The 19934-nt window shown below is 44.5% G+C and overlaps 1 protein-coding gene across 1 annotated transcript in view; it reads right to left on the minus strand.

The window, feature by feature from the left end:
- The window catches only part of LOC112217060 (membrane-associated guanylate kinase, WW and PDZ domain-containing protein 2), a 310671-nt gene that overhangs the window by 40090 nt on the left and 250647 nt on the right, over positions 1-19934 (minus strand). Inside the window, 1 exon segment of the mRNA XM_042300405.1 lies at positions 3405-4094. Coding sequence (XP_042156339.1) covers positions 3405-4094 — 690 coding nt within the window.

Raw genomic sequence — 19934 nt, forward strand, 5'->3', positions numbered from 1 at the left:
CAATATGCAGAAATCGCTCCAACATTTCCTGGTTGCAAAAATTCTAGTAATTCGCCTTATTTCAGTTTATGTGACAAAACAAGCAGTCATTGTGTAGTGAATCATTGTACCATCTAAACCGCTATGAAATATATTTTCCATAACCATAACTACAGTTTTTTCAGCTGTTTGAAGCTGGTGTACAAAACCGAAAGTAAAAGAGGCTAAAACTAAACTTAAGAACGGGAAGCATAGAAATAGCGCACATAGAATAGATCTACGCTCTATAGCTGTTCGAACACTCATACTAACCGCACTAACCGTACTATTTGTGATGTGAATTGAGTATATAGTATGCTTATTGGTCATAGTATGGATATAGTTAGTATGCCAAAAGTTCCCAGATGTCATACTACATTCTCCAAAATAGGAAGTATACAAGCAGAGGACACCATATCTGTACTTTAGGGCCCATAGTGCAATTCTTCAGGAAATGGGGATAGTTTTCAGATTTGAAGAAAATTGCAAAAAATATGCAGCCGAAATACCAAGAGAGCAGATACAAATTCATTGCTTTAACTAATTATGACAAATGTTAAGAAAATGTTGAGCAATGTAATAAAGTAATAACTTTTCAAATATGTTACCTTACATGTTATGTTGGCTGACAATTTGTTAACTACACTGTCCTTACGAACCACATAGCATATCATTACAGCAGTATGTACCGGTATGTTGTTAGCTAGCTACCTAAAGTTAGTTGAATACTAATACATCAAACGTGCCAGTATATTAACTATAGGCTAACTAACTACCCAAGGCTTATTGACTTGATTATTCTCTTCATTCTTAGCTTAGCTAAATGGTATAGACATTGTGCGCTCTCAATGGACATTCGGGTGCTTTCGTAAATGCGCTCCGATTTGCAGAATAATGAATATACCAGCGCCCAACACCCGTTGAATATGGCTGGTGTCAGTAAACGTTAGGGGAAAAAAGTTATTAAATTGTTGCCAGCAGCACAGTTACAGTCACCAACTCTCTGGATAACATGAAAACTGCCTAACCAGCTCTGCTAGGGCGAGTAAAATGGTCAGAGTGGTCTCATTTGTGTCTGGAAGTAGCTAGAAAGCTAGCCAACGTTAGTGTGGGTGCTTGACTGTCATTGTAAGGTCAGAACCCTCAAAGCAACCCTACTCCTCGGCCCGGGCGTCCAGTGTGCACTCCGAGAGCGAAACGCTCTGAATTTACAAACGGACAATCTGACAAAGCTCGGAATTTACGAGCACACTCTGGCACTCCAGATGGAATTTAAGAACACACCCGAAGTCGTAAAATGTCTAACTAGTCATTTGTATGCTATAACTAGCTAGCAAGAGGTTGCATAGCAACAGCATCAACTTTCGGTAGACAGGCGAAGAGTTAGTACGCTCAACTGAAAGGATACTGTTCGTTTACAGTATACGAAAATGAACTAATAGTATGTAGTATGTAGTATATACTCACTAAGTATGTAGTATACAGTATGTTAGTAAGGGTAGCAGCTTATATCTTGCTCACGTCATTGTCTTTTTATTTTGGCTGTAATTTTCTGCACACAAAAGTCTAGACTCTGCACACATACTAAACGTTTCTAAAAGAAAGGTCGCAGTACAAATGGAAAAACTTAAAAACCTTTAATGTGAGTCAGAGTTTTTATCAAGCAGGAAATGTAGTCAATAAAATCTCTGTTCGGATGCCAAAGAAAGAGAGCAAGCTAAATATGCACAACATGAGTCCTTCAGAGTAAACGGAAGGTAAGCACTTTTTCTCCCTCGTAAGTAAAGTAAAGTAGAGTAGAGATCACGTGAGAGTAGCTGTGTGTCAGTTAAACACGGCCATACTGTATAATGGGTTTCTGTGGTCTTAGGACAGGACACACACAGACAGGACACACACACTCACCTGGACCAGGTCACCAGGAAAAGAGAGAGAGATATATATAGAGTAAAAGGAGGAGAAAGACAGTGTGAGAGAGCTTTGAGAAAGTTTCGAGAATGACACAAATGTTAATTTCCACAGAGTTTGCTGCTTCAGTGTCTTTAGATATTTTTGTCAGATGTTACTATGGAATACTGAAGTATAATTACAAGCATTTCATAAGTGTCAAAGGCTTTTATTGACAGTTACATGAAATTGATGCAAAGAGTCAATATTTGCAGTGTTGACCCTTCTTTTTCAAGACCTCTGCAATCCGCCCTGGCATGGTGTCAATTAACTTCTGGGCCACATCTGACTGAGGGCAGCCCATTCTTGCATAATCAATGCTTGGAGTTTGTCAGAATTTGTGGGTTTTTGTTTGTCCACCCAACTCTTGAGGATTGACCACAAGTTCTCAATGGGATTAAGGTCTGGGGAGTTTCCTGGCCATGGACCCAACATATTGATGTTTTGTTCCCTAAGCCACTTAGTTATTACTTTTGCCTTATGGCAAGGTGCTCCATCATGCTGGAAAAGGAATTGTTCGTCACCAAACTGTTCCTGGATGGTTGGGAGAAGTTGCTCTTGGAGGATGTGTTGGTACCATTCTTTATTCATGGCTTTGTTCTTTGGCAAAATTGTGAGTGAGCCCACTCCCTTGGCTGAGAAGCAACCCCACACACAAATGGTCTCAGGATGTTTTACTGTTGGCATGACACAGGACTGATGGTAGCGCTCACCTTGTCTTCTCCAGACAAGCTTTTTTCCGGATGCCCGGAGACGGTCCTGGCGCTTGCTGGACTTTCTTGGGCGCCCTGAAGCCTTCTTCACAACAATTGAACCTTGAAGTTCTTGATGATCCGATAAATGGTTCATTTAGGTGCAATCTTACTGGCAGCAATATCCTTGCCTGTGACGCCCTTTTTGTGCAAAGCAATGATGACGGCACGTGTTTCCTTGCAGGTAACCATGGTTGACAGAGGAAGAACAATGCTTCCAAGCACCACCCTCCTTTTGAAGCTTCCAGTCTGTTATTTGAACTCAATCAGCATGAAAGAGTGATTTACAGCCTTGTCCTTGTCAACACTCACACCTGTGTTAATGAGAGAATCCCTAACATGATGTCAGCTGGTGCTTTTGTGGCAGGGCTGAAATGCAGTGGAATTTTTGGGGGGGGATTCAGTTCATTTGCATGGCAAATAGGGACTTTGCAATTGATTGCAATTCATCTGATCACTCTTCACAACATTCTGGAGTATATGCAAATTGCCATCATACAAACTGAGGCAGCACTTTGTGAAAATGTATATTTGTGTCGTTCTCAAAACTTTTGGCCACGACTGTACAGACAGAGACAGAGAGAGAGAGAGAGAGAGATAGAGATGGGTATATGAAGAAGCTCTGATACATGGAAAGAAAGACAGGAAGTAGCCAGCCGGTTATGGAGGCCCCAGGGTTATTCTTACCTCCTCCACCCCTCTGGATGACCAGGCTTGTCTCAGCCCCGATGGCACACTCCTTGAGCAGCTCCACCACCTGGGTGTGACTGAGGCCCTGCACTCCCTGCTGGTTGATGTCTATGATCAGGTCCCCCTCACACAGACCAGGACACCCCTGAGGCTCCAGCACCTGCTTCACCCTCTGGCCCGTAGGGCTGTCTGCAATGGTGAACCCGAACCCTTCCGCCCCCTTCACCATGGTCAGCGTCAGCAGCTCCGCCTGCGTCGCCCCCGATGACGCCATGGACACAGAGTCCTCGCCGTGTGGCCCGCCGGGCGTCAGGGAGGAGCCGTCCAGGTGGGTGTCGCCGGGGTGTGGCGGCGGAGGGGGTTGATGGTGGTGGTGGGCGTTGAGATGTTGGTCACCGTGCTCCTGGACGAAACGTGCCGTGCGCGAGATGTAGTCCATGTAGCTGTCGTAGTTGGAGCGTCCATTGACCAGGAGGGGGCGCTGCTCCATCAGGCCCAGGGGGGAGAGGAGGGTGGTGGTGGCACCGGCGCTGGCGCCCGGGTCCTCGGGGTCGTAGGGCAGCTGGTAGCCACGGCAAAGTACCAGGGTTACGCTCTGCCCGATGGGCACTGACTGGAACAGCTTGACCACGTCGGCATGGGTGGTGCCCAGGACACACACGTCATTGATGTACACGATGACATCACCTGGAGGAGGGGAGACACACAGCCAATCAAGGCCAAATATACTGCAAAAACAAAGACCTATAGGGTGTTCAATAGGGCTTATTCAATATTGTGTAGAACAAGCATGGTTGTTTATCATGCAGAATCTGTATTTGTCTCAGTATCAATACGCTACATTTCTATCTAAAATGTAATCTGAACGTTGCATTTTACTGAATAGGTTCCAGCATTATTATACCTGAATTAGACGTCAGATAATGGACAAAACCATTAGGCACAGAAATACACTAGTCAGTGAATTGTGTGGTGGACAAACAAGTGAGATTTGCCTCATCACTGTACACTACACACTCGCAGCTATGTAGATAACTCAACTATTTATTGACAGTTAATACACACTAGCTCTCTCTCGCTCTGACAAAGTGCCATATCTCGGTCTCCGGTGCTGTATTCAATTTAATATTGTATTTTGTGTTGTCAGGTGAGATACGGCTCTATATTTCAAAGGATGTTGATTAAGAGGGAGAACACAAGGTGGCATCCATATTTAATTTCAGTATCGCCAAAACGCACTGCCCAGGTTTATAATGACAATCATTATTTTTCAATTGTAAGCATAATTATTATGCCAATGAGAGAGAAGGAGAGAGAGAGAGGGAGAGAAAGGGAGAGAGAGAGAGAGATGTATGCACAATTACCATAGACGTTTGCAACTCAGCACAAACGGACCTGGAAACCAGTCTACTTAGCATACCCTGTCATTGTCATTTCCTTTTTGTGTGGAGACAGAACGCGTTCAGAGTTTAAATGCAGGTTCATATTGACAGAGCGTTAACGTATTCCTGGAGGCAGTGTGACGTGCGGAAGCAGGACTGTTTAATTAATCTGGGTAAATATGGACGACATTTGCCTGGAGCCCTGGTGTCACAATCAATAGCTTCACACGCTCCTGGAAAACAAATGATGGCGCCATGACCTCATCATGCCCTGGCCGCAGTGGCCCCGGAAATCATTCTTTAATGAAGGGTGACGAGGAGGGACACCACTGCAGGATTTCACTCGCATTTTCTCACACACCAAATATGCAGGCGCATACATACGAACACACTCACACAGTGCCACACACACACACTTTGTCTCTCTGTCTCTATCCTCCGCTTTTATTTGACTTCTAGTTCGTTCTCAAAACAATCATGAACCTCTACTCCACATTACCCTACGTCTTAAATCACCAATGTCCTCCAACCTCCACACTATGACCTGACCAATAGAAACACACTATCTAGCACCAAGGACCATGATGCTTCCATCACGTCTATCTTCATTGTCTAATAACATCTATCTTCTACTAATGGTCGTTCAACAGTATGGAACAGAAGACACCCTCCTCCTGCCAAGAACAGGCCATCGTATCATAGTGTTAAAGTGTCCCCAGTAGGGGGGGTCTGACTGAAGTAGAGGCCATATGTGTCCATGGCGCAGGACAGAGTAGCCATCTGGACCATTGGCACATACACACACACAGACAGAAAGAAAACGACAGAGAGAGAGATATGGAGAAAGAGAGAGAGAGAGAGATGAAGAGAGAAAGTGAGAAAGAGAGAAAGAGAGCATTAGCACTGATGATGACACAGTGACAACCACAGCACTGCAACTGCACTACTGCCCCCACAGCACTGCACTGCTGTCACTGCAGAACAGCTATTTAGTCTATGTGACCCGATTCAGGAAACTAGGCATATGTCGCAAGTCACCACTTCACAAGAGAGACGTTTGAACGTAAAAAAGTATTTGTTTATCAAAATGCCTTCTGGAACCTGTGAACTTTCATGCCTTAATAACAAACTTGTATGCCATTTGTAAATACGAATACATTTTTAAAATTACGAGCCTTGTTGGTTAAGCCAGCAATCTTCCCACTAGCCATGATTGGTTGAGATAATGAGGGGGCTGGACATGCCGAGAGAGAAGTTCGGATTGGTCTGTCATATAGAAGGCTTTTGTCTATTTGAGCTGGTCAGTCTGTGTTGGTAATCGTGTCGAACGCGGCTTTTAAAAAAACGTATTGTGTAGTGGAGCTGCATACGTGTTGCTCTCCACTTCTGGAGGATCAAGCTTTGAAATCAGTGGAATTAGAGTATGATAGCTAAAGAGATGGAGAAAACACCTGTCTCCGGATTACATCTTCAAACTAAGGGCAACCGTGGCATGGCATCCGTGATAGGGAGACGCATCCATCATGCATAATGATGTATACAAGTAAGATAGTCTAGCGTTAGCTAGCTACATTTTCAGATATTACACATTTCTAATTTTGACAGAAAGTGGTTTCATTTCCAGTTAAAGTGTACTGTTCGCTAGCTAGCTAATGTTAGCTGGTTGGCTCCCTGGCTGACATTAGTGGTATCCCAGAGCCGTTTGCTTTTATAGTTAGAGCCTAATGTTAGCTAGCTATGATTGAACCTGGTTAGTTAGCTCCCAGCATATTCATACAGGGTAGTAATGACATGATTTGGCACCGTGTTCATTGTTGTTTACCTAGATTGTTGTTTACGTTAGCTGGCTGGCTCGTTAGTGTGTAATCGCACACGCTGTTTACCTAGCTAGGTTCATTGTTTACCTAGCTAGCTAGCTACATGTCTTTAGCTAAAGTGCACAACACCCGTTGAATATGGCAGATGTCAGTAAACGTCCGCAAAAAAAGCGTAATGGAATTGTTGCCAGCAGAGCTGGTTAGGCTGTTTTCATGTTAGATGGGTGGGGCTAAAGCTTAAAAGGGTGTGAACGATGCTGAATGGGTGTAGACAAAAAAGATCTCATCACTAGATACCAAAACATTCAATGGCCATTTTCTCAAAAGTGAGTTTACAAGTTTATCAACTTTCAAAGCAGAATTACTTTCCCATTGTTCCTCAAAAATGCAGTGTATGATCTACCATTTTAGTGTATGACACACCATTTTGTAGCTCTGAGCCTCTACTTGTATCCAATGTAAAATACACAATTTCAAATGTTGCTACATAAGACCGAATCCAGGTGGTGAGTCACCTTTAAGAATACTAGGTAGCTTCCCTTCACAGGCAGATGCTTTAAGTTTTTAGATAAGGGTACGTGTGTGGGTTTAGTTGTGGAAACAAAGGTACGTTGCTGTTGGTTTGATTGCATGAACCCAGCGCTATGTCGATGGACCCCATCACATACCGTGTCACTTTATCCTCCTCCAATACTGTACATTCCAGGTCACTGTATAAGGTCACTTACTTTAACATGAAAAATACTGTGTTTTCCCTCTAACAAATACAGTGTCACATCTAACCACTGTGTCCCGGCTGAAAGAGATGGCATCATATGTTTTTCCTCAACACATTTCTCTGGGTCTGCAACCATGTAGCGAAGCAGGCAGAAGACACCGTGTGTACAGTGTGAGTGCGAATGCGAGTGTGTGTGTGTGTGTGTGTGTGTGTGTGTGTGTGTGTGTGTGTGTGTGTGCATGGACAGAGAGCGACAAATAATCCTTCTGAAATGGGGAATTTCACACTTCCACAGGCCTGGTTTCTCTCTCTCCCTCTATTAACAATGAGCTGCTAGAATCCAACACAGCTTAACTAGGCCACTGAGTCAGGGAGGAGAGAGAGGAGAGGAGAGGAGAGGAGAGGAGAGGAGAGGAGAGGAGAGGAGAGGAGAGGAGAGGAGAGGAGAGGAGAGGAGAGGAGAGGAGAGGAGAGGAGAGGAGAGGAGAGGAGAGGAGAGGAGAGGAGAGGAGAGGGGAGGAGAACGTTGGGAGGACCACAGAATAGATAGTATACCTAGCTATTAAAAATATTGCCTAATCAGACCATTACTGCTGTTCCAGCTGGCTGATGGACATTATTGCAACCTTTACTTGGCGATACTTCCTCAATTCCTGACTTGGAAGACAACGCATGTTTTCAAAACTTCCATGGATAGTTGCAGGTGGTTTGTTTGAATTTAGAAAAAGCTCCGTCATTTTAAAGGTTTTTCTCCATGAAGTAAATACAACAATGTGTACACTGACATCTTGTCTATTTCAAATCTTCTCAATGATTGAGACAGGTGAATGCCATTCAACAGTCACATGACATAAGACGTTTTGGGGAGGACATCCATCTGTCTCAATGAGATTTGAAAATATTTGAAATAGACAAGTTGGCGGTGTTGGATTACATCATGGAACAAAAAAAATATTTAAATGAATAAGGAAGCATTTTCTAAATTCAACCAGCTGCAACTATCCATGGAAGTTTAGAAGACATACGTTATCTTCCAAGTTGGGAATTGAGGAAGTATCGCCAAGAAAAGGTTGGTCCAAAATGGTCTGTACACCACCTAAGTAATAATACCTATCTACCAGCTGGAAAAGCAGTAATGGTCTGACTCGGCTATAATTTGAATAGCTACATTATAGTGTATCATACATTGTAATACTTCCACATGATATATTGTGACACATGAAACATATGATCATCTCACAATGTAAAATGTACCATCTAGTCTGACCTGAAATGACCCATCAACTACTGTATCAGCCAACACTATACAGTACAGTATACTACAGTACAGTATAGTATTGTACAGTACAGTATTGTACAGTATAGTACGGTATACTACAGTACAGTATACTACAGTACATTATAGTATAGTACAACCAGGTCAAGGCACTGATGAATGAGTCAGGGAAAATACTGCACTTGGTCCAGTCTAGTAATGCAGAGTAGTTTATAAATACACAGGGCCATGCAGAGTAGTTTATAAATACACAGGGCCATGCAGAGTAGTTTATAAATACACAGGGCCATGCAGAGTAGTTTATAAATACTCAGGGCCATGCAGAGTAGTTTATAAATACTCAGGGCCATGCAGAGTAGTTTATAAATACTCAGGGCCATGCAGAGTAGTTTATAAATACACAGGGCCATGCAGAGTAGTTTATAAATATGTGTGTGTGTGTGTCCCATGCAGCCTGGGGAGCACAGGCAGGGCCAGGAGTTATGGTGTTAAGAAACCTTACAGTGATTAATGGACAAACTCAGCCCCGCACGCACACACATGTGCACCCAAACAGTCTTGCAGGCAAGTTCGCACACACACTGCACCCCAGACACATGTGCAGAGAGAGAGAGATGAACTCTCCTGCTGGGTCACCACTATATATATATATATATATATATATATATATATATATATATATATATATATATATATATATATAGATAGAGAGATAGAGAGAGAAAGAGAGAGATTATCTCTCCTGCTGGGTCACCACTATAGATATAGATAGATAGATAGATAGATATATAGATATAGTGGTGACCCAGCAGGAGAGATAATCACTCTCTCTATCTCTCTCTCTATCTATCTATATATATATATATAGTGGTGACCCAGCAGGAGAGTAATCTCTCTATATATATATATATATAGATAGAGAGAGAGAGAGATTATCTCTCCTGCTGGGTCACCACTATATATATATATAGATAGAGAGATATAGAGAGAGTGATTATCTCTCCTGCTGGGTCACCACTATAGACTGTCCCATTGTTTCAGAGAGACCGTCCCATTGAGACACTCAAGGAGAGGCCATTTCCAGTCCAAACACTCTCTTGCTATCTGTACGTGTTCATGTCTTGTACATGTGTCGTTTAAGTAAGCATGTACATGTAATGTGCACATTTACCTGTTTGTCAGTATGTATAGAATACATGTGTGTAAACACTGTGTGTGTGTGGAAGTCTGTGTTATGAATGTGTGTGGTTCAATGTGAGTAGACTAGCTCAGTTTGACCTGTGTCCATCTTTCAGACTGGCTCAGTTTGACCTGTGTCCATCTTTCAGACTAGCTCAGTTTGACCTGTGTCCATCTTTCAGACTAGCTCAGTTTGACCTGTGTCCATCTTTCAGACTGGCTCAGTTTGACCTGTGTCCATCTTTCAGACTAGCTCAGTTTGACCTGTGTCCATCTTTCAGACTAGCTCAGTTTGACCTGTGTCCATCTTTCAGACTAGCTCAGTTTGACCTGTGTCCATCTTTCAGACTAGCTCAGTTTGACCTGTGTCCATCTTTCAGACTAGCTCAGTTTGACCTGTGTCCATCTTTCAGACTAGCTCAGTTTGACCTGTGTCCATCTTTCAGACTGGCTCAGTTTGACCTGTGTCCATCTTTCAGACTAGCTCAGTTTGACCTGTGTCCATCTTTCAGACTGGCTCAGTTTGACCTGTGTCCATCTTTCAGACTAGCTCAGTTTGACCTGTGTCCATCTTTCAGACTAGCTCACTTTGACCTGTGTCCATCTTTCAGACTAGCTCAGTTTGACCTGTGTCCATCTTTCAGACTGGCTCAGTTTGACCTGTGTCCATCTTTCAGACTAGCTCAGTTTGACCTGTGTCCATCTTTCAGACTGGCTCAGTTTGACCTGTGTCCATCTTTCAGACTAGCTCAGTTTGACCTGTGTCCATCTTTCAGACTGGCTCAGTTTGACCTGTGTCCATCTTTCAGACTAGCTCAGTTTGACCTGTGTCCATCTTTCAGACTAGCTCAGTTTGACCTGTGTCCATCTTTCAGACTGGCTCAGTTTGACCTGTGTCCATCTTTCAGACTGGCTCAGTTTGACCTGTGTCCATCTTTCAGACTAGCTCAGTTTGACCTGTGTCCATCTTTCAGACTAGCTCACTTTGACCTGTGTCCATCTTTCAGACTAGCTCAGTTTGACCTGTGTCCATCTTTCAGACTAGCTCAGTTTGACCTGTGTCCATCTTTCAGACTGGCTCAGTTTGACCTGTGTCCATCTTTCAGACTAGCTCAGTTTGACCTGTGTCCATCTTTCAGACTAGCTCAGTTTGACCTGTGTCCATCTTTCAGACTGGCTCAGTTTGACCTGTGTCCATCTTTCAGACTAGCTCAGTTTGACCTGTGTCCATCTTTCAGACTAGCTCAGTTTGACCTGTGTCCATCTTTCAGACTAGCTCAGTTTGACCTGTGTCCATCTTTCAGACTAGCTCAGTTTGACCTGTGTCCATCTTTCAGACTAGCTCAGTTTGACCTGTGTCCATCTTTCAGACTAGCTCAGTTTGACCTGTGTCCATCTTTCAGACTGGCTCAGTTTGACCTGTGTCCATCTTTTAGACTAGCTCAGTTTGACCTCTGTCCATCTTTCAGACTAGCTCAGATTGACCTGTGTCCATCTTTCAGACTAGCTCACTTTGACCTGTGTCCATCTTTCAGACTAGCTCAGTTTGACCTGTGTCCATCTTTCAGACTAGCTCAGTTTGACCTGTGTCCATCTTTCAGACTAGCTCAGTATGACCTGTGTCCATCTTTCAGACTAGCTCAGTTTGACCTGTGTCCATCTTTCAGACTAGCTCACTTTGACCTGTGTCCATCTTTCAGACTAGCTCAGTTTGACCTGTGTCCATCTTTCAGACTGGCTCAGTTTGACCTGTGTCCATCTTTCAGACTAGCTCACTTTGACCTGTGTCCATCTTTCAGACTAGCTCAGTTTTACCTGTGTCCATCTTTCAGACCAGGTCAGTTTGACCTGTGTCCATCTTTCAGACTAGCTCAGTTTGACCTGTGTCCATCTTTCAGACTAGCTCAGTTTGACCTGTGTCCATCTTTTAGACTAGCTCAGTTTGACCTGTGTTCATCTTTCAGACTAGCTCAGTTTGACCTGTGTCCATCTTTCAGACGAGGTCAGTTTGACCTGTGTCCATCTTTCAGACGAGGTCAGTTTGACCTGTGTCCATCTTTCAGACGAGGTCAGTTTTACCTGTGTCCATCTTTCAGACTAGTTCAGTTTGACCTGTGTCCATCTTTCAGACTAGTTCAGTTTGACCTGTGTCCATCTTTCAGACTAGCTCACCTTGACCTGTGTCCATCTTTCAGACTAGCTCAGTTTGACCTGTGTCCATCTTTCAGACTAGCTCAGTTTGACCTGTGTCCATCTTTCAGACTAGCTCAGTTTGACCTGTGTCCATCTTTCAGACTAGCTCAGTTTGACCTGTGTCCATCTTTCAGACTAGCTCAGTTTGACCTGTGTCCATCTTTCAGACGAGGTCAGTTTGACCTGTGTCCATCTTTCAGACGAGGTCAGTTTGACCTGTGTCCATCTTTCAGACGAGGTCAGTTTGACCTGTGTCCATCTTTCAGACGAGGTCAGTTTGACCTGTGTCCATCTTTCAGACTAGCTCAGTTTGACCTGTGTCCATCTTTCAGACTAGCTCAGTTTGACCTGTGTCCATCTTTCAGACTAGCTCAGTTTGACCTGTGTCCATCTTTCAGACTGGCTCAGTTTGACCTGTGTCCATCTTTCAGACTAGCTCACTTTGACCTGTGTCCATCTTTCAGACTAGCTCAGTTTGACCTGTGTCCATCTTTCAGACTGGCTCAGTTTGACCTGTGTCCATCTTTCAGACTAGCTCAGTTTGACCTGTGTCCATCTTTCAGACTAGCTCAGTTTGACCTGTGTCCATCTTTCAGACTAGCTCACTTTGACCTGTGTCCATCTTTCAGACTAGCTCAGTTTGACCTGTGTCCATCTTTCAGACTGGCTCAGTTTGACCTGTGTCCATCTTTCAGACTAGCTCAGTTTGACCTGTGTCCATCTTTCAGACTGGCTCAGTTTGACCTGTGTCCATCTTTCAGACTGGCTCAGTTTGACCTGTGTCCATCTTTCAGACTGGCTCAGTTTGACCTGTGTCCATCTTTCAGACTAGCTCAGTTTGACCTGTGTCCATCTTTCAGACTGGCTCAGTTTGACCTGTGTCCATCTTTCAGACTAGCTCAGTTTGACCTGTGTCCATCTTTCAGACTAGCTCAGTTTGACCTGTGTCCATCTTTCAGACTAGCTCAGTTTGACCTGTGTCCATCTTTCAGACTAGCTCAGTTTGACCTGTGTCCATCTTTCAGACTAGCTCAGTTTGACCTGTGTCCATCTTTCAGACTGGCTCAGTTTGACCTGTGTCCATCTTTTAGACTAGCTCAGTTTGACCTCTGTCCATCTTTCAGACTAGCTCAGATTGACCTGTGTCCATCTTTCAGACTAGCTCACTTTGACCTGTGTCCATCTTTCAGACTAGCTCAGTTTGACCTGTGTCCATCTTTCAGACTAGCTCAGTTTGACCTGTGTCCATCTTTCAGACTAGCTCAGTATGACCTGTGTCCATCTTTCAGACTAGCTCAGTTTGACCTGTGTCCATCTTTCAGACTAGCTCACTTTGACCTGTGTCCATCTTTCAGACTAGCTCAGTTTGACCTGTGTCCATCTTTCAGACTGGCTCAGTTTGACCTGTGTCCATCTTTCAGACTAGCTCACTTTGACCTGTGTCAATCTTTCAGACTAGCTCAGTTTTACCTGTGTCCATCTTTCAGACCAGGTCAGTTTGACCTGTGTCCATCTTTCAGACTAGCTCAGTTTGACCTGTGTCCATCTTTCAGACTGGCTCAGTTTGACCTGTGTCCATCTTTTAGACTAGCTCAGTTTGACCTGTGTTCATCTTTCAGACTAGCTCAGTTTGACCTGTGTCCATCTTTCAGACGAGGTCAGTTTGACCTGTGTCCATCTTTCAGACGAGGTCAGTTTGACCTGTGTCCATCTTTCAGACGAGGTCAGTTTTACCTGTGTCCATCTTTCAGACTAGTTCAGTTTGACCTGTGTCCATCTTTCAGACTAGTTCAGTTTGACCTGTGTCCATCTTTCAGACTAGCTCAGTTTTACCTGTGTCCATCTTTCAGACTAGCTCAGTTTGACCTGTGTCCATCTTTCAGACGAGGTCAGTTTGACCTGTGTCCATCTTTCAGACGAGGTCAGTTTGACCTGTGTCCATCTTTCAGACGAGGTCAGTTTTACCTGTGTCCATCTTTCAGACTAGTTCAGTTTGACCTGTGTCCATCTTTCAGACTAGTTCAGTTTGACCTTTGTCCATCTTTCAGACTAGCTCACTTTGACCTGTGTCCATCTTTCAGACTAGCTCAGTTTGACCTGTGTCCATCTTTCAGACTAGCTCAGTTTGACCTGTGTCCATCTTTCAGACTAGCTCAGTTTGACCTGTGTCCATCTTTCAGACTAGCTCAGTTTTACCTGTGTCCATCTTTCAGACTAGCTCAGTTTTACCTGTGTCCATCTTTCAGACGAGGTCAGTTTTACCTGTGTCCATCTTTCAGACTAGGTCAGTTTGACCTGTGTCCATCTTTCAGACGAGGTCAGTTTGACCTGTGTCCATCTTTCAGACGAGGTCAGTTTTACCTGTGTCCATCTTTCAGACTAGCTCAGTTTGACCTGTGTCCATCTTTCAGACTAGCTCAGTTTGACCTGTGTCCATCTTTCAGACTAGCTCAGTTTGACCTGTGTCCATCTTTCAGACTGGCTGAGTTTGACCTGTGTCCATCTTTCAGACTAGCTCACTTTGACCTGTGTCCATCTTTCAGACTAGCTCAGTTTGACCTGTGTCCATCTTTCAGACTAGCTCAGTTTGACCTGTGTCCATCTTTCAGACTAGCTCAGTATGACCTGTGTCCATCTTTCAGACTAGCTCAGTTTGACCTGTGTCCATCTTTCAGACTTGCTCACTTTGACCTGTGTCCATCTTTCAGACTAGCTCAGTTTGACCTGTGTCCATCTTTCAGACTGGCTCAGTTTGACCTGTGTCCATCTTTCAGACTAGCTCACTTTGACCTGTGTCCATCTTTCAGACTAGCTCAGTTTGACCTGTGTCCATCTTTCAGACTAGCTCAGTTTTACCTGTGTCCATCTTTCAGACTAGCTCAGTTTGACCTGTGTCCATCTTTCAGACGAGGTCAGTTTGACCTGTGTCCATCTTTCAGACGAGGTCAGTTTGACCTGTGTCCATCTTTCAGACGAGGTCAGTTTCACCTGTGTCCATCTTTCAGACGAGGTCAGTTTGACCTGTGTCCATCTTTCAGACGAGGTCAGTTTTACCTGTGTCCATCTTTCAGACTAGCTCACTTTGACCTGTGTCCATCTTTCAGACTAGCTCCGTTTGACCTGTGTCCATCTTTCAGACTAGCTCAGTTTGACCTGTGTCCATCTTTCAGACTAGCTCAGTATGACCTGTGTCCATCTTTCAGACTAGCTCAGTTTGACCTGTGTCCATCTTTCAGACTTGCTCACTTTGACCTGTGTCCATCTTTCAGACTAGCTCAGTTTGACCTGTGTCCATCTTTCAGACTGGCTCAGTTTGACCTGTGTCCATCTTTCAGACTAGCTCACTTTGACCTGTGTCCATCTTTCAGACTAGCTCAGTTTTACCTGTGTCCATCTTTCAGACTAGCTCACTTTGACCTGTGTCCATCTTTCAGACTAGCTCAGTTTGACCTGTGTCCATCTTTTAGACTAGCTCAGTTTGACCTGTGTTCATCTTTCAGACTAGCTCAGTTTGACCTGTGTCCATCTTTCAGACGAGGTCAGTTTGACCTGTGTCCATCTTTCAGACGAGGTCAGTTTGACCTGTGTCCATCTTTCAGACGAGGTCAGTTTGACCTGTGTCCATCTTTCAGACTAGCTCAGTTTGACCTGTGTCCATCTTTCAGACTAGCTCAGTTTGACCTGTGTCCATCTTTCAGACTAGCTCAGTTTGACCTGTGTCCATCTTTCAGACTAGCTCAGTTTGACCTGTGTCCATCTTTCAGATGAGGTCAGTTTGACCTGTGTCCATCTTTCAGACGAGGTCAGTTTGACCTGTGTCCATCTTTCAGAAGAGGTCAGTTTGACCTGTGTCCATCTTTCAGACGAGGTCAGTTTTACCTGTGTCCATCTTTCAGACTAGCTCAGTTTGACCTGTGTCCATCTTTCAGACTAGCTCAGTTTGACCTGTGTCCATCTTTCAGACTAGCTCAGTTTGACCTGTGTCCATCTTTCAGACTGGCTCAGTTTGACCTGTGTCCATCTTTCAGACTAGCTCACTTTGACCTGTGTCCATCTTTCAGACTAGCTCAGTTTGACCTGTGTCCATCTTTCAGACTAGCTCAGTTTGACCTGTGTCCATCTTTCAGACTAGCTCAGTATGACCTGTGTCCATCTTTCAGACTAGCTCAGTTTGACCTGTGTCCATCTTTCAGACTTGCTCACTTTGACCTGTGTCCATCTTTCAGACTAGCTCAGTTTGACCTGTGTCCATCTTTCAGACTGGCTCAGTTTGACCTGTGTCCATCTTTCAGACTAGCTCACTTTGACCTGTGTCCATCTTTCAGACTAGCTCAGTTTGACCTGTGTCCATCTTTCAGACTAGCTCAGTTTTACCTGTGTCCATCTTTCAGACTAGCTCAGTTTGACCTGTGTCCATCTTTCAGACGAGGTCAGTTTGACCTGTGTCCATCTTTCAGACGAGGTCAGTTTGACCTGTGTCCATCTTTCAGACGAGGTCAGTTTGACCTGTGTCCATCTTTCAGACGAGGTCAGTTTTACCTGTGTCCATCTTTCAGACTAGCTCAGTTTGACCTGTGTCCATCTTTCAGACTAGCTCAGTTTGACCTGTGTCCATTTTTCAGACTAGCTCAGTTTGACCTGTGTCCATCTTTCAGACTGGCTCAGTTTGACCTGTGTCCATCTTTCAGACTAGCTCACTTTGACCTGTGTCCATCTTTCAGACTAGCTCCGTTTGACCTGTGTCCATCTTTCAGACTAGCTCAGTTTGACCTGTGTCCATCTTTCAGACTAGCTCAGTATGACCTGTGTCCATCTTTCAGACTAGCTCAGTTTGACCTGTGTCCATCTTTCAGACTTGCTCACTTTGACCTGTGTCCATCTTTCAGACTAGCTCAGTTTGACCTGTGTCCATCTTTCAGACTGGCTCAGTTTGACCTGTGTCCATCTTTCAGACTAGCTCACTTTGACCTGCGTCCATCTTTCAGACTAGCTCAGTTTTACCTGTGTCCATCTTTCAGACTAGCTCACTTTGACCTGTGTCCATCTTTCAGACTAGCTCAGTTTGACCTGTGTCCATCTTTCAGACTAGCTCACTTTGACCTGTGTCCATCTTTCAGACTAGCTCAGTTTGACCTGTGTCCATCTTTCAGACTAGCTCAGTTTGACCTGTGTCCATCTTTCAGACTAGCTCAGTTTGACCTGTGTCCATCTTTCAGGCTAGCTCAGTTTTACCTGTGTCCATCTTTCAGACTAGCTCAGTTTGACCTGTGTTCATCTTTCAGACTAGCTCAGTTTGACCTGTGTCCATCTTTCAGACGAGGTCAGTTTGACCTGTGTCCATCTTTCAGACGAGGTCAGTTTGACCTGTGTCCATCTTTCAGACGAGGTCAGTTTGACCTGTGTCCATCTTTCAGACTAGCTCAGTTTGACCTGTGTCCATCTTTCAGACGAGGTCAGTTTGACCTGTGTCCATCTTTCAGACGAGGTCAGTTTGACCTGTGTCCATCTTTCAGACTAGCTCAGTTTGACCTGTGTCCATCTTTCAGACTAGCTCAGTTTGACCTGTGTCCATCTTTCAGACTAGCTCAGTTTGACCTGTGTCCATCTTTCAGACTAGCTCAGTTTGACCTGTGTCCATCTTTCAGACGAGGTCAGTTTGACCTGTGTCCATCTTTCAGACGAGGTCAGTTTGACCTGTGTCCATCTTTCAGAAGAGGTCAGTTTGACCTGTGTCCATCTTTCAGACGAGGTCAGTTTTACCTGTGTCCATCTTTCAGACTAGCTCAGTTTGACCTGTGTCCATCTTTCAGACTAGCTCAGTTTGACCTGTGTCCATCTTTCAGACTAGCTCAGTTTGACCTGTGTCCATCTTTCAGACTGGCTCAGTTTGACCTGTGTCCATCTTTCAGACTAGCTCACTTTGACCTGTGTCCATCTTTCAGACTAGCTCAGTTTGACCTGTGTCCATCTTTCAGACTAGCTCAGTTTGACCTGTGTCCATCTTTCAGACTAGCTCAGTATGACCTGTGTCCATCTTTCAGACTAGCTCAGTTTGACCTGTGTCCATCTTTCAGACTTGCTCACTTTGACCTGTGTCCATCTTTCAGACTAGCTCAGTTTGACCTGTGTCCATCTTTCAGACTGGCTCAGTTTGACCTGTGTCCATCTTTCAGACTAGCTCACTTTGACCTTGTCCATCTTTCAGACTAGCCAGTTTGACCTGTGTCCATCTTTCAGACTAGCTCAGTTTGACCTGTGTCCATCTTTCAGACTAGCTCAGTTTGACCTGTGTCCATCTTTCAGACGAGCTCAGTTTGACCTGTGTCCATCTTTCAGACGAGGTCAGTTTGACCTGTGTCCATCTTTCAGACGAGGTCAGTTTGACCTGTGTCCATCTTTCAGACGAGGTCAGTTTTGACCTGTGTCCATCTTTCAGACTAGCTCAGTTTGACCTGTGTCCATCTTTCAGACTAGCTCAGTTTGACCTGTGTCCATTTTTCAGACTAGCAGACTAGCTCAGTTTGACCTGTGTCCATCTTTCAGACTGGCTCAGTTTGACCTGTGTCCATCTTTCAGACTAGCTCACTTTGACCTGTGTCCATCTTTCAGACTAGCTCCGTTTGACCTGTGTCCATCTTTCAGACTAGCTCAGTTTGACCTGTGTCCATCTTTCAGACTAGCTCAGTATGACCTGTGTCCATCTTTCAGACTAGCTCAGTTTGACCTGTGTCCATCTTTCAGACTTGCTCACTTTGACCTGTGTCCATCTTTCAGACTAGCTCAGTTTGACCTGTGTCCATCTTTCAGACTGGCTCAGTTTGACCTGTGTCCATCTTTCAGACTAGCTCACTTTGACCTGCGTCCATCTTTCAGACTAGCTCAGTTTTACCTGTGTCCATCTTTCAGACTAGCTCACTTTGACCTGTGTCCATCTTTCAGACTAGCTCAGTTTGACCTGTGTCCATCTTTCAGACTAGCTCACTTTGACCTGTGTCCATCTTTCAGACTAGCTCAGTTTGACCTGTGTCCATCTTTCAGACTAGCTCAGTTTGACCTGTGTCCATCTTTCAGACTAGCTCAGTTTGACCTGTGTCCATCTTTCAGGCTAGCTCAGTTTTACCTGTGTCCATCTTTCAGACTAGCTCAGTTTGACCTGTGTCCATCTTTCAGACGAGGTCAGTTTGACCTGTGTCCATCTTTCAGACGAGGTCAGTTTGACCTGTGTCCATCTTTCAGACTAGCTCAGTTTGACCTGTGTCCATCTTTCAGACTAGCTCAGTTTGACCTGTGTCCATCTTTCAGACTAGCTCAGTTTGACCTGTGTCCATCTTTCAGACTAGCTCAGTTTGACCTGTGTCCATCTTTCAGACTAGCTCAGTTTGACCTGTGTCCATCTTTCAGACGAGGTCAGTTTGACCTGTGTCCATCTTTCAGACATCAGTTTGACCTGTGTCCATCTTTCAGACGAGGTCAGTTTGACCTGTGTCCATCTTTCAGACGAGGTCAGTTTTACCTGTGTCCATCTTTCAGACTAGCTCAGTTTGACCTGTGTCCATCTTTCAGACTAGCTCAGTTTGACCTGTGTCCATCTTTCAGACTAGCTCAGTTTGACCTGTGTCCATCTTTCAGACTGGCTCAGTTTGACCTGTGTCCATCTTTCAGACTAGCTCACTTTGACCTGTGTCCATCTTTCAGACTAGCTCAGTTTGACCTGTGTCCATCTTTCAGACTAGCTCAGTTTGACCTGTGTCCATCTTTCAGACTAGCTCAGTATGACCTGTGTCCATCTTTCAGACTAGCTCAGTTTGACCTGTGTCCATCTTTCAGACTTGCTCACTTTGACCTGTGTCCATCTTTCAGACTAGCTCAGTTTGACCTGTGTCCATCTTTCAGACTGGCTCAGTTTGACCTGTGTCCATCTTTCAGACTAGCTCACTTTGACCTGTGTCCATCTTTCAGACT

The sequence above is a fragment of the Oncorhynchus tshawytscha genome, linkage group LG17 (genome assembly GCF_018296145.1).
Source record: "Oncorhynchus tshawytscha isolate Ot180627B linkage group LG17, Otsh_v2.0, whole genome shotgun sequence".
Taxonomy (NCBI): domain Eukaryota; kingdom Metazoa; phylum Chordata; class Actinopteri; order Salmoniformes; family Salmonidae; genus Oncorhynchus; species Oncorhynchus tshawytscha.